Source organism: Anolis carolinensis, chromosome 2 (assembly GCF_035594765.1).
Source record: "Anolis carolinensis isolate JA03-04 chromosome 2, rAnoCar3.1.pri, whole genome shotgun sequence".
In the NCBI taxonomy this organism is placed as follows: Eukaryota; Metazoa; Chordata; class Lepidosauria; order Squamata; family Dactyloidae; genus Anolis; species Anolis carolinensis.
Window position 1 is genome coordinate 283,706,407 of NC_085842.1, and position 15,970 is coordinate 283,722,376.

The window sequence follows — 15,970 nt, forward strand, 5'->3', positions numbered from 1 at the left end:
AGTCCATGATCCCGCAGTCGTTGCAACACCATTTTGACGTGGTTCTCATGTTCAGATTGTGATCTGGAAAACACCAAAAAATCGTCCAGGTAGATTATCAAGAATCTGTCTAGATAGTCCTGAAAAATATCGTTGACAAAATGCTGGAACGTTGCGGGAGCTCCGCATAAACCGAAATTCATAACTCGGGACTCGAATAATCCGAATTTAGTCTGGAAGGCGGTCTTCCACTCGTCCCCTTCTCTGATGCGAACTAGATTATAAGCCCCCCGAAGATCCAGCTTGGTGTAGACCTTGGCTCCTCGAAGTCGGTCCAGTAGATCCGAGATTAAGGGCAGGGGATAGCTGTTCCGCTTGGTGATATTGTTCAATGCTCTGTAGTCCACCACCAAGCGTAATTCCCCTGACTTCTTCTTCACAAACATCACTGGGGAGGCGGCTGGGGATTGAGAGGGTCTGATGAACCCCTTGCGAAGGTTTGTCTCTAAGAATTCCCTGAGAGCTTCTTGCTCTGGTTCAGTCAGGGAGTAGAGATGCCCTCGCGGGATCGGGGCCCCCTCCACCAAGTCAATGGCACAGTCATAAGGTCTATGTGGGGGTAATTTTTCGGCTTCTTTCTCATTGAATACATCCCAATACTCGGAGTACTTCCTTGGCAAGGTGATGATGGGCTCGGAGTCTGTGGCATGGCATACCTTGGCTACGAGGCAATGGTTTTGGCAGTACGGTGAAGCAAACTGCAGTTCTCTGTTGGACCAGGAGATGTTAGGGTCGTGGAGTGTCAGCCATGGAATTCCCAAAATCACAGGGAAATGGGGAACCTCGGTAACAAAGAAGGAAATCTCTTCCATATGTTCCCTTATCCACATCCTGGTGGGTTCCGACCACTGGCTTACGGGGCCCGTCTTGAGGGGACGGCCGTCTATGGCTTGCACCACACGGGCATTCTTGAAATCATGATATTGTAATCCCAGAGAGTCGGCATACTCTCTATCGATGAAATTGTTGGTAGCTCCAGAGTCTATCATGGCGTGGATCATGACGGGTCCCCTTTTTGCTGACCATAATGTGACCACGAGAAGGAACAGGACCCCGGTTGGCGGCTCTTGGATGGATTTTTTGACCGGGTTGGCGAGCCTCTCTACACCCGGTCGTTGGCTTCCCCCGCCGGCTGTGTGCCAGTCGGCTCAGACGCCTTCGACTCCGTGGAGGACGCCGCCGCAAGACGGGCGGCAGGCTTCCCTTTGGCTGGGCACTCTCTGGCGAAGTGGCCCCCGTTCCCGCAGTACCAGCAGAGGTTCAAGCGTTGACGACGGGCCTTCTCGGCGGCATCTAGTCTGGGACGCACATTGCCCAACTGCATCGGCACCTCCTCGCCTCCTCTGGGGTATGGGGTTGGCGGCGGGGGTCTCCACACCGGACGTGGCTGAACACTGGCGGGAGCGGGGGGTTTTGCCCCGGCTCTACCGCCCTGGCCTCGAACCCATTGTTTCCTGTTGGCAATCATGACTTCAGCCCGTAAACATTGATCAATGAGTGCCTCGAGGGTCTGGGGAGGATCCACCTTGGAGATTTCTTCCAGCATTTCAATGTTGAGACCCTCCCGAAATTGTCCTCTGAGGGCTACATCGTTCCAGCCGGTGTTGTGGGCCAGCACGCGGAACTCGGCTATGTACTGAGACATGGGTCTGTCTCCTTGAAGGAGGCGCCGGAGTTTGTGACCGGCTGCCTCCAAATTGTCCTCGATTCCCCAGGTCTCCTTAAGGTGATCCAAGAAGCGTTGTGCTGAACTTAGGTGGGGGGAGGCTTGATCAAACAGGGCCGTCGCCCAGCTAGCCGCTGGCCCGTCTAGAAGACTGTAGACCCACGCCACCTTGATGTCTTCTTGGGGAAACTCGGCATCACGGGCCTCTAGATAAGCTTGACATTGGCGGCGGAAAACATGAACCTTAGCAGCTTCTCCAGAAAACTTGGTAGGCAACGCCATGGCCGGGAGGCGAACTCCGCGCTCCCTCAACCCTTTTATTTCTCCATCCTGCGCGTTGAGTCTGTCACGGATGCGGTCCACTTCGTCCTTGCTGATGGTGTAGCTGAGCGGCTGTCCAGCCGGCGCGGCTCCGGTAGACATCCTGGCCTCGGTTAGTTGGTGCTTATGGGTGGCGGAGTCAAACTGTCACGACCCAGGCGGCAGAGGCACCAATAACCATACACAGAGGCCAGAATCTAACTAATATCTTTATTGAAGGAATATATAAAGTTAATAAAAACAAGTATAGAAAATAGTCCAGAATTAGACCCTTCAGGAAAGGTCAGAATTAGTCCAAAAAAGCAATGTCCAATAAGAAATATTAAGGTCCAAAGTTGTAATCCAATAACCGAAACACTCACTTTGCCAAGCAAAGTGAGGGGAGATGACAAGGTCCTTAGTCCATAAAACTTGAGCGTGGCTAGGAAATAACTTGATACTTGAAACAAGGCTTGAACGTGGAACAAGGTAACTAAGAACAAGAACAAGGTCCGTGGAATAACTTGGTAAAATCCGTGAAACAAGGCAAGGATTAGTCCTGGGAAACAAGGCAAAGTCCGTAGGTAAACAAAGGCTGGGAAGCAAGGCGAAGGCTGGATAGCAAGGCAAGGCTTGAGCTGAAGCGAGGCTTGAATCGGAGCGCGCTGTCCAGACACAACTCGCTCCGTAGGCTGACGAATTGACTCCGCGAAGTTGCTACGCGGGCAAAACACCTATATAGAGTCCAACTTTCTCACCAAAGCGGTTCTCTGGGAATCAGAAACGAAAGCTAAACTCTGAGACCAGATGTTAAACTCCTTAAAGATTCTCACGAGAACCAATGTTAATTGGCAACATTCTTAGCTGCTATCCTCGCACTCCTGCGCGAAGCTGAATCCAAACTTCTCTGTTGTTTACAAAACTCCCGGCGCAAGAACACGGGAGAAGTAGGCTCTGGGGTTGTTTGACATACTTCTGGGGCACAACTTTCTTGCAGGTGCAAGGTTTCCAGATCTGCCTGGGAAGGATCTGGCTGAGAGGAATCCAGTTCAGACTGGGAAGGTAAAAAACCCAAGTTTTCATCTTCATCAGGGATTACAATGTCCTGAGCAGGACTACAAGGCCCATGGTTCATCACAGCGCTCTACGTGGGGCTTCCCTTGAAGACGGCTCGGAAATTACAACTGGTCCAACGCTCGGCTGCCAGATTAATAACGGGGGCGAGTTACAGGGAGAGATCTACTCCCCTGTTTAAGGAGCTCCACTGGCTGCCGTTCACTTTCCGATCCCAATTCAAGGTGCAGACCATCATGTATAAAGCCCTAAACGGTTTGGGACCCACCTACCTTCGTGACCGTATCTCCTACCATAAACCTGTCCGATCTCTTCGATCATCAGGGGAGGCCCTCCTGTCGCCACTGCCTGTATCCCAGACCCGCCTGGTGGGAACAAGGGAGAGGGCCTTTTCTGCTGTGGCCCCCCGTTTATGGAACTCACTGCCCATCGAAATTAGGCAAGCCCCCACTCTTTTAGCCTTCAGGAAAGACTTAAAAACCTGGCTTTTCCGATGTGCTTTCGGAGAGTAACTATTACACACTTCTTTTGTTACTCCCCCATCATCTACCCTCTAGATTGTTTTTATCTTATGTCCCTGGTCTCCCTGATTGTATTCTTATCCTTTTCTCACCCCAAGTTTTAATTAAGTGTCTCATGCGGCCCGCCCTGTTATATATATATATATATATATATATATATATATATATATATATATTGTGTTGCAGTGTATATGATTATTTATTGTATTGTTTAATTGTACTGTGATATGTTGTTTTATATTTTGCTATATTGTACTGTTCTGGGCATGGCCCCATGTAAGCCGCCCCGAGTCCCCATTGGGGAGATGGTGGCGGGGTATAAATAAAGTTTTATTATTATTTATTATTATAGATGAAATGACCTTGTTGACTCAAGCCTATGTATAAAATGCTGTTGATGTGATTTGTCTACTTGAAAAAATGTCCAAGTAACACATTTCCAAAGGGAGGCCATAGCTCGTGCAATTTCCACTTGCATGACATAAATCTGCATCAGTCAACCTTTTGAAGTTGTAGATCAAGTTCTCAAAGTCAAAGTGAAATAATGGTTTTTTTAGGCTGAATCTCTGGCACCTTCATACTTGGTTCTGAACAACTCTTTATGAAAAGACAGATATCATAGGTACTGGGGAAGGGGGTTGAACTAGATAGTTTCTAGTCTTCTCATGCTGAAGGTATATTCCTTTTTCCTGAAGCATTTCAACACACTGAAGAAAACTTCTGGAGAAAGATTCTTAGATTTCTGGAGCAAATTGGCTGATTCACCCCTCTGTCAACAGAATCGCATCATTAGAACTAGCCCATCCAATATGACATTATGTGTCATATGCATCCTCTTGTTTTCAAAGGTGTAAGGATCAAGCTATGTCCATCTACAGCAGTGATTCTCAACCTGTGGGTCCCCAGATGTTTTGACCTTCTGTTCAAGTTTATAAAGTGTAAAGTAAAGAGTTTCAGAAATTTGTTTGCTTTCCATTTGTGCTTCCTTTGAACCAGCTGTGTGTCTGTTTGATACCCTGATCAGCTATTTCGGGTTTTTAAAAAGTGCTTATGTACTGGAGCAGGGAGAGAAGAAAAGCACGTGTTTTGCATGACTGCAGGAATATACAGTCATACAAAGATGCACTTTTTTCAGGTGGAATCAGGTTATACGTGCACCTTTTTAACATGTGCTTTTTACTTCTTAACCTGATCCCTCCCGCACTTTGGCGAAATGTCATTTAGCCACATGCACCCTTTTAACCTGGTTACTTCTCGGTTTTACAGCATGTGTAGAAAAGCCCTAAGAGTGACAGCATTAAGATTCCATTTTCCTAGTTTTATACTAGCAGAGGTTGGTATTGGTATTAAAGTTACTATTAAACTTTTCCAAATTCCAGCATTTAGAAACTCAAATATTGCCATAGAGATGAATGACATTTTTGTATGTCATACATACTTTAACCTTTTGCTTTTCTTTTTATTTATATGATGACAGTTGCTCCTTCCAACCTATTAATAAAGCAGTTGGATGCTGGGGACACATTTAGACCATACTGTACTTCTTAAAACCACTTGGGAAAATAACTTCCCTATTCTCAAGCAAAATAATACATAACATTTGAAAAATGCTTTCAAGTTAAAACACAGTATCTTCCCTGTAGATACATCAAGGTTTTGCTTAGTCAAAATGTTGATTTAACCATAGCTGATTTCCCCATTCTCTCACACAATAAAAAACATTCATCCATTAAACAGACAAACAAAGAGAAGTTTAATTGTTTTTCTCCATCTTGCTAATATGAAAATATTTAACTTCAAAGAGACTTGAGTTTAATAGCAGTCAATCCAATAGTTTTCCTCTAATATTTCTTTATAGTCTGCTAGCTTGCTGTCTGGAAAGTCACATGTAACAATAAATTTCTAATGTGAGTCCAAATGATGACTTTCAAAGGATCGCTTGAAACTGGGACACTGAAAGAAAATCCTTTTTGTACATAAAACAAACACACAAATAAACAAACCCATTAAAATTGTGCTTTTTCTGCATGGCAAAGGGTTGGACTAAATGGCCCACGTGGTCCCTTCCAACTCTATGATTTTATGATTCTATGAAAATCTACCAAGGGACCTCTCTTCTGTGTCCCACTGTTGACACTAATAGACTCTGGCAGCTAATAGTCTTCACATTAGTAGGGTAATCAATCTGCTCTGGGCTGTATTCCGAACTTTTAAGGTGTGTGGTAATTGCTGAACCTCAACCTCCAAACAGATTCAACTGTTTGAATATTTCCATTAATGTTTAGACCAAAACCCAGTGAGCAGGTGAGCCATCAAATATAATATTGTTACTGTGCAATGTGAAAATGTAGGGCACAGCTTTCTTAGGTGTGATGGAATTTCCTCCCTTTGGAGGCTTGAATGATACTTAAGCTGACCTTAGTTGGCTGTTCTCCCAGGTTTTAAGAGCTTTGTGATCATACATTGATTAAGGTCTATTGAATAGTGGAGTTCATTTTCCTTTCAATTATGTCAACTTGTTTTCACTATTTCCTTTACAAATCATTTGGGATACTTTTCGGCAGCTCTGTTCTGGACTTTTTAATGCACTTCAGCAGGGTTGGTGTCTCCATTCCACATTTTGTGAAGCCAATTTTGAAATGGATCTGGGATACATTGGCATCTGCTGCAGCACATTATTTCACTGAACCTTGACTTTCTTTTAACTTTATAAGGCACTGTATATCCTTAAATGGGTGCAGTAATGTTCATTGGTGGTATGAATTTTGTGGCCACATTAAAATATCAGTTTAGATGGGGTCTAAGAACAAACTTATACAATGGAAGTTTGGGCTTATTTTCTGCATATTTGCATGTCCTCTGTGTTGCCGCCAATGCTCTTCAGTGGCCACAGAGCTCCCTACAAGCTCGTGGTCACATCTCCTGAGGTCATAATAGGGAACTCATATGATCAGCTAAGGGAGGGTAGCGTAATCCCCTGCCTTATCTTTGATCACATGACTGCCCTGTTATGATTTCAGCAAACACAACCATGATGGCCAGGCTCTTACAAGAAGTTCCTTGGCTGCAGAAGTGGTGGCACTGACACACGCATGACCCGTCCCCTTTCTGACAGTGAAAGGGTGATGGCAGTGAAAGGGTGCATGTGAACAATGGGCCAAGCTGAAGTGGACCCGATCCAGTTGTCCTGATGGCCACAAACCCTAAGGACACTCTGGACTGTCTCCTGACTTTGCTTATTGCAGAGCAAAATTGGGTTAAGAGCTAAATCTTTGGATACTTACCGAAAGTTGCCATACATCGTGAAGACTCCCAATGCTAACTTTGAGATGAATTTGTTGTTTTTGTTAATGTAGACATGAACTGGGTTGTCAGTATTTTCCAGGAGCTTATTTTAGGGATAGATTTCCCCTCCTTGGATAGCTTCTTTCAAGTTTAAATTATATCCTGGAGCAAAATCACCATCCTTCTGACATAGATGCCAGAAACTGACACCGAGGTAAACAAAATTCCCACTTGTCCCTATTTGAAGCTGAAAAAAATCAGTGAAAGAAGATGCACTAATCTTACCAAAAAAAAATTTTGTAACCCATTCTACATCAATAACAATCAAAATGCAATATCTTAGAGAAGCAAATTTAAGGAAGTACTGTTTTTTGTTTATGAATTAATGTTTTAAACCAAAGCTTAATAAAATTGCTTCTATTTCTCCTAACACCATTTATTAAGCTACCTGTAAAAATGGAAATGTGTCAAGATCTGCAAAATTGCTGGTGCTGATTTCTTTTGACAATGGGGAAAAAAACCAATAACTACCTATAATGTGTGCATAAAATCCATGGGATTTACATATCAGTTTTATTCATATTTAATTTTTAATATTTTGCACTTGAGTTTTTCTAGTGATTTAGAAATGCAGAATGACAGCTTAAAATAAGTTCTCACTTTTTCAAGAAAGTAATTCTGAATATAGATGTTTTTGTCCTGTCTTTTCCAGGGCTATCATTTAGATAGCAAATGAGAGCGATGATATCATTTTCTGATAACTGTGTGCATAATTCACCAAGGGCCTGTCTTGGTCATCCAAAGTGTTGAGAAACATGCCTTGGCCATTCATTTCAAGTGAAGTTGCATAGGAAAATCCTACCCCACTTACCACATGTGGCTTTTGACCACCTAAACATGAGTTTATTATACAGACATTCCTCTTTTCCAGTTTCTCTAAAGACTTGATTCCTTAACTACAAAGAAGATCAGGTCAGATCAAGAAAAAACAAGAGCTTTGTATAGTATGATATGCAGTGATCAGATAATACAACTTGGACTAAAGCTAAAATCATAATTAAACTGAAATGTAAACTGAGTTGGACTGTATGGCCCAGTGGTCTCCTCTATGATTACACTGGCCAACATATATTTTGGTGCCTTAAATGTTAGACCTGTTTTTGGGTATATTTGACCTGCTGATTCCAAAAATGGCACAAGTTTTCCCCTGTCTGCTCTACTTTTTGAAATATAGAATTTATGCTATATACAGGTCATCTGCTCACCCATAGGAAGATATTATAACCATATCTAAGAATCTAGTGTTGATGGGGCCTATTCAATGCAATTTTCTGAGTCGGCATGCTAAATAACCCCAGGAACAGGCCTACAAACCAAGACACCAAAAATTTGTTTTTGTTGGACTCAGTTATTCAAATTTAAAATGAGGGATATTGGGAATAGGCTTTGGGACTCTTGTCACCTTTTCTCTTTGCAACAGAAGCCACCACAAACTTTGGGAGATGGCAAATTATGTTACTAGCAGGCACTGTGCATCTCAGACACTATCCAGTAGCAAAGGCAAGATAGACTGGAAACTTGAGAAGGGAAGTGAGCACAGAGAAAGCTAGATCTAACAGAACAAGGGGAGTTGAGAGTCCAGCAGAGAGGAAAGATCAAATGAAGGCAACAAGACAGCAGTGACTTTGAAGATAAGCAGGGAAAAGAAGATACTGATTCTATTGAGGACTGGTGCACTGTAATCTCCTTGAAAGGTAGAAAGGTGAAGGAGAGGAAACACCCATTATTTATTTAGGACATTTCTATGCCGCCTTTTTCCAACAGACTCAAGGCAGCTGACAACATCATTAAAACATACAATATAATAAGATAACCCAAATTGGTTACATAAATACTTCCTTGTGGGACATTAAATTATCATTAAATTAAATTAAAACAGTCTAAACATTCCCATATGGTGATAAAATACTGTAAAGTACTGTAAAATCCTAGGCTTCTGATAAAATTCAACTATTCAAAACAGGAAAGTCTTCAGCTTTTTCCTAAAAGACATGAGGGTTGCTCTAATGGTAAAAGATCTGAAAGTCTGGCCCCACAAGGAATGATTTAAGGAGTTGGACATGTTTAGCTTGGAGAAGAGAAGGTTAAGATGTGCCATGATAGCCTTATTTAAATATTTTAAAGGATGTCATATTGAAGATAGAGCAAACTTATTTTCTACTGGTCTACAGACTAGAACACAATGGATTCAAACTGCCAGAAAAAGAAATATTCCACCCATCAAGAGTGTGTTGACTGTGTATTCCTGCATGGCAGGGGATGGGATTAGATAGTCCTTATGTTTGCTTCCAGCACTACAATTCTACCTCCTCTTTAATGGTTAATTGACCCAGAGCTGGAAATTATTCTTAAGCACCTTTAGGTTATTGTTACATTATAACTGTGCACTTAACTTTGAGGTCAGGATGGCTTACAATGCCTTGTGTGATTCAGCTTTATGAGCTTTACAAATCCTTTTATTGTGTTCTTTTTTCTGAAATCTTTCGTACTAGTTTAATCCAAAGGGAGTGGAAGTTTGAAAGCTGTCTAGACAAAATGTCATCAGTCCTGATGGTTTGCTTCTGACATTCTTAGGAAAGAATGTTTCTGTAACATACAATTAGAAGTAACCCTTCTGACTAAGTTCATTATCATATGAAATTATATACATGTCATAAGTACAATCCATATTTTATAGGAAAGTTTTCTGGTCATAAGCAATGTTATGTTTGGAGTTTATGAGAAGAAAGCACAGAAATTAGGTAGGAAATAGAAATTTAGAAGACTTCAAAGTTTGTCTAGATTTCTGAGTGAGTACGCTTATGGAATTCGGGTTTGGAATTCCCCTCTGGTGTTTAGAGCCAGTTCTTTTTTTTTTCTTTTTTAATTTTTTTATTGTTGTTTTGTCATTTTATCCCACTCCCACCCTCCCACCCTCCCCTCCTTGTACATACACTTTATACAACAAACTACAGAAGTTACATTTGAAATATCAATCTCAATCTTAATTTTTCCACTCCACATTCTCTAAATAGTTCTTAACTGGTTCCCACATCCCCTTGATTATTGCAATATTTTCAATTTTATCTATATTATTCCATTTGCAATTTGTGATTTCTACATTTAACATATCAATTATATACTTATACCAATTCGTCAGAGTCCATTTTGTTTTATCTTTCCAACCGCTCACTAAAACAATTTGTGCACATGCTATTAATTTGTCAATCATTTTTTCTTTTTGTATATTCTTCACTTCTGTTATCCTTGCATGTAGTACATTTCTATTAACTATTACTATTTGTAGATTTAGCATTCTATTGATTTCTCCTTCAATCATTCTCCAGTATTCTTGCACCCGATCGCACTCCCATATCATATGATTGAACACCCCTCTTTGTTCACAACCGTGCCAACACCTATCTTTCATCCCTGGTAAAAACCGTGAAAGTTGTGCAGGAGTTCTGTACCATTTTTGTAACATTTTCCTTCTTGCTTCCCTTAATACATTGTACTTTTCTTTTGCTATATTACTTATTTCCCTTTGTATATCTTCCCTCTCAATTTCCATGTCCATTCTCCATGTTTGGAAAATTTCCTCTACTATTTCTTCTTTTACCGTTATAATTTGTTCATACAGATCTCCTGCCACCTTCTTTTCCTCTCTCAAACATTTCCTAATCACCTTCTCAAATGGACTGTCCTGTTCTCTAATTTTTTCTCTCAATCTAAAAATTTCCTGTCTTATAGCCCAGCTTTGAATCCAATTCCCTGATCCTATCCAATTCTGAATTTCTTTTTGTTCTACAGGGTCTCCATCTATTGTATACAAATCCTCCACTAACCTTTTCCCTCTACTTTCAATTGATCTCAATGTTCTGCCTATAATTTCGTTGTTATTGTAATTAATTTGCCATATAGTTGCCATCTTATTCTCATTGCCTGGACTTAGCTTCTTCTTTCTTTTTTTCCACACTTTTATTGTTCCTTTAAAAGGTTCCTTAAATTCTGCTTCTTCTCTCCTACTCCATTCCCTAAATATTATTTCTTTTTCTTTAGTATTATTTATTATCTTCTCCATATTTGCCCATTTTTTTTAGTATACTGTATTTCCCATAATCTTTGGATTTGAAACGCATCGTGATAGACTTCTAAACTTGGAATCCCCCAGCCTCCCTCTTCCTCTTTTGCATTTAACCATTTGTCCCTTATTCTGGGCCTTTTTCCTCCGACTGCCCATTTTCTTATTCTCCTGTCCCATGTCTTTAGTGTCTTCCTATCTACTGTGTTCGGTAATGTTTGAAATAAATATGTCAATTTTGGTATTATAAACATTTTTAGTGCCCTTATTCTGTCCACTCTTGTTAATGTTTTTCCTTCCCAATTCTTAAACTGTTTCTCTATTACCTTCCATTTTTGTTTATAATTCCCCTTGACTATACTCTTTGGGTTTTTATATATCCATACTCCTAAGTATTTCAGCTTCTTTAATCCTAATCTTAACCCTGATATTTTCCTAATCTCCAGTTGTTCCCTTGGTGGGGTATTAAGACATAGTATCTCTGACTTTTTAATATTAACGAATAGTCCTGATATATTTTTAAATTCTTCCAGTTTTTTAATAATATCTTTTACCATAATTAATGGTTGACTTGTAATAATCATTGCATCATCGGCAAAGAAATTAAGCCTTATTTCTTCCTTTTGTCCTCCTTCCTTTTCTATTTTGTACCCTGTCCAATTGGTGCTATTCCTGATACTTTCAGCTAGCATTTCTATCGCTATTACAAATAAAGTGGGGGATAATGGACAACCTTGTTTTGTACCATTTAAAATTGGTATCTCTCCTGTCCTTCCATTATTCACCCTTATTTTTGCTTTACAGTTGCTGTACAATTGTTGCAGTGTTTAGAGCCAGTTCTTGAAGTCAAACTACATGCAAATTTGTACAATAGCACATATGTTAGCCTCCTCATTGAAATGTCAACTTTGAAACTGATTCAAAAAACTCCTTATTTGAAATGTTGACTTAAAACACAAAAAGCCAATTACAGTATGGCCTATGTCAGAAGATGTAACCCTATCTTCCCTGTATCCTTTGTCTGCTCCTCCCTGAATCTCTCCCTCCCTCAAAATACAAACATTCTTGTAACATACTGTGATGGGATCACTCTTCAGACTCTACATGCAATTCCAATCTTCTCCTCCCTTTCCTTCTGCTCCTTCTTATTATATTTATTCCTATCCCACTTTTTCTCTCTCTAAAGAGACTCATAGTTGCTAACAATGCTAAAATCTACAACATACTAACAATATATAAAATAGAATTAAACACAGAGCTATTAAAATAAAATAGTTTAAAAACATTAAAACAATTTAAACTTATTAATATACGTAAAACATAAACAGCACCCCTTAGCTTGGTCTTAAAATCTTTCTCTTGTTTCACCCTTAAGATCCCATCCTGGATCTGGTACTTGGACCTCAATTAGACCTCTCTATACTAGACATGTAACTGTGTTGGTCAATGGTGATGAAATGTGACCCCAATGACAGATACAAAACTCTCTGCAGATGTTCATCCTGTCTCTGACTGTCTTAACTATATTGGTTATTACCTTAGAAGCCAACATAGTTTGGGGCCAGGTTCTCTATGGGATAGTCTTCAACTATATAATCTGCTTTAAACACTCAGGCTCTCTAGAGGACATTTACTTCAATCCACCAGAACTAACCATCCAACTGTCACACAGAGTACATTTCTTTCGGCCATCCCCAGGACTATAGATTGACCTGCGAGAACACTTTATCGACAGCCGGATATGCTGTTTGAGATTAAACCATCACTTAAAACTAATCTCTTCCAGTAGATTAAAACAGCATTAAAAATCAATATCTTCCAGCAGGTACATTTTAAATTACTTGATACATTTTAAATTATTTTTAAAAGATAAATTAGATGTTATTAATATGTATTAGTTTTATACGCTCTTTTAACTGCTACATATTTTTAAACTGGTGTTAAGTATTTGTGACTGATTTTATTGTTGTATAGTGCAATCACCCGTTTCTCTAAGCCATGTCCCCAAAAATAATTCCCTAGGAAATGTTTTTGGCCTCTCTAGGTCCTCCATGGCAATTTTATCATATGCATCCAGTATTGTCAAAAATAGGGCTCACTAATATCCATGGTTTATCCATGGTGTCTTGAAACATATACGGGGATATACTGTTTCAGTTGTTCTGCACCTTGATGCACAGGGCGTGATAGAAAGTGAAAATAATGATAGTTATTGCTATTTCATTTCCCCCTTATCTGACACTTTAACAAACAAGTCTCTAGTTTGTATCCTTTTCTCTCATATGGTTAATTTTACAGCCTTCCTTGTACAGTAATTCTGTAATTGGCTGGCTCTAACCAAGGTTGCCCAGCTTCTCTTCTCAGGAAAACATACTATGATTTTGTTTCAATAATGTCAGTTCAATTGGTTGTTACTCATTTGAATGATCTAAACATTTTAAGCACATTTATAATTTATTTTCTTTTTCTGTTTGCAGCACTGGATGAAGAAGAACCGACTTCAACAGGTGAGCTAACCTTAACAGTTTATGCTCAACAATGCAATTCTAACTCAAAAATATCTCACTTTTGGGGAGTTGGAAGTATAATGAAGTTTGTTGTGCTGGCTAAATTGCGTGCCTGCCAACATAAAGCATTCTGCAAGTCAATTTCAGAGATCAGCTGGCAGAGGAGTTTGCTGACAAGTTGCTATGCTCTTTGAGCTCAGCCAGCAGAAGAGGCCAAGAGAGAGGAATTGAAAAAGAGTGGGATAACAAAGGAGTTGAGTTTTTCCAAGTCCAAATCTTCCACAAGTACGGAATGTAGCCACTAAACCAGCACAAAGTTAGGTCAAAGCAAGGGTAATTCTAAATTGCTTCAAAGTAACACACCTGGATTTAGAGTTTTTCAGTATCACGTCAACTATCATAGTGACGTCTCAACTGGCCCTGGCCAATGGTTTAGTACAGGCAAGCTCTAGTTCAGAAAACGAATCTCTAAAAGATCTGTTATTTAAAAGTAGACCCCAAAATTATGAATTATACGACGGGGTTCCATTGAGATGTACAGTGTGCCTGCATTGCTTAGTAACATTTCACAATTTTCCCTAGAATGTTGCCCAACCACACATCGGACTTCAAGATATGATCTCATTGTTATCTTAATCTCTCCACATTGCACCAGGATGGCTCAGGGGCACATATGTTCCTTCCTGATATTATCTGACTTATTCCAAACCAGACCTATCCCTGGTGCTCCCACTGAAATGGTATCCCAGAGCTAAGATATCAAGACTCATTTAAGCCCATTGTTTCTTGCACCCTCATTTCCGATTGTGCCCCTCTCGTGGATGGATCAATAAACAGACACAATCTTAAAAATAATCCAATGACAGTTTATTAAACTTTCCTGCCACAGCGTGGACCAACCACCAATGATATAGGATGGAGTCCTGGACCAACCAGGAAGCAGATCGTAGCTGGACACTTTCTGAAACCAATCAGAAGCTAGCACAGTAGTTCTGAATAGCTGTCAAATTTCAGTAACTATACCTATGTATTCACAGTTGATCTATGTCAGTTCTTTGGAGAGCTGTCTCTGCTGATATCCTCTTTGGCCATTGAGAATAAAGCCTCTGATTCTGCCTTCAGCTCGTCTATGTCTTATCTAGTATTTTGGAAGCTTGGCACTCTGGGTTCCAAACTCACAGTTTTAGCAGAGTTAAAATCACATAACAGATCTGTAAACTTTATTTAAGAAAAAAAGATAATTAGGACTCACATTCATTGTCCCATTGTGTTTGAGATGCCCCTGATCCTTATACAGTAGAGTCTCGCTTATCCAACGTAAACGGGCCGGCAGAATGTTGGATAAGCGAATATGTTGGATAATAAGGAGAGATTAAGGAAAAGCCTATTAAACATCAAATTACGTTATGATTTTACAAATGAAGCACCAAAACATCATGTTATACAACAAATTTGACAGAAAAAGTAGTTCAATAAACAGTAATGCTATGTAGTAATAACTGTATTTACAAATTTAGCACCAAAATATCATGATGTATTGAAAACATTGACTACAAAAGTGCGTTGGATAATCCAGAACGTTGGATAAGCGAGTGTTGGATAAGTGAGACTCTACTGTAATTACAGTCAAGGTGGAAAAAGATAGTAGATGAAATAATATATGAGAAAGCTGTGAATTCTCACAAAATGCCATTTTTGCTATGAGTTACCCAAAAACTAAAGAAAATATATGCCATTGTATCTGGGATACTGAGTTGCTAAATCACATAAGTGCAGTTTCCATTTTCCCCCCAGCTTTTAGAGACAGGGGATAGGCTAATTATCAAATAGATAGATTTTCCAAAATACAAGGAAGAATTTACTTTGGCTAAATTCAGTGTGCTACCATCTGCAGTATTGAAAGTAAGATAAAATAATCTACCATATTGCGCACACTTATGTCCTTGTAAGCTAGAGAAAGCAGAAACTGTGGGGCATGTTTTATTGTATTGTTCTTTCTACTGTGACCTTCAACATGACTTTATTAATACTGTTTTATAAAGTTTTCTGGGGAAATCTGACGTGTTTTGCATTTGTTACCTTTTGGTTGACCAGTATGTTGAAATTGCAGGCAAAGTAGCCAGTTTTTGTGTGGTATTAACAGCATTGAACATTGTTTAAAACACTATATTTAATAATGTATATTGTTCCTTTTTCTACTGGTGTGTAGATATATGGATTTATGTGCACTGAATCCTACCTTCCAAATAGATCTGACTGGGTAGATAGCTCTTTTACATTTAGATTAAAATCCAGAGTGGATTCACCACTTTACTATCCAACTATCAAAGGAACCACCACTCACCACTGTTAGGTAGGAATCTTATATTTTTTACATGTAGATAATATAGGAAAGGGGAGGAATTGTTTGGTTCACATTTTTGTACAAAATGACCCAATTTACACCCTCCAAATAAAT

At 39.8% G+C, this 15,970-nt stretch overlaps 1 protein-coding gene across 1 annotated transcript in view; it reads left to right on the forward strand.

The window, feature by feature from the left end:
• The window catches only part of edil3 (EGF like repeats and discoidin domains 3), a 366,806-nt gene that overhangs the window by 127,556 nt on the left and 223,280 nt on the right, over window positions 1-15,970 (forward strand). The window contains exon 3 of the mRNA XM_008103010.3: window positions 13,483-13,512. Coding sequence (XP_008101217.1) covers window positions 13,483-13,512 — 30 coding nt within the window. The remainder of the gene's footprint in view (window positions 1-13,482; window positions 13,513-15,970) is intronic.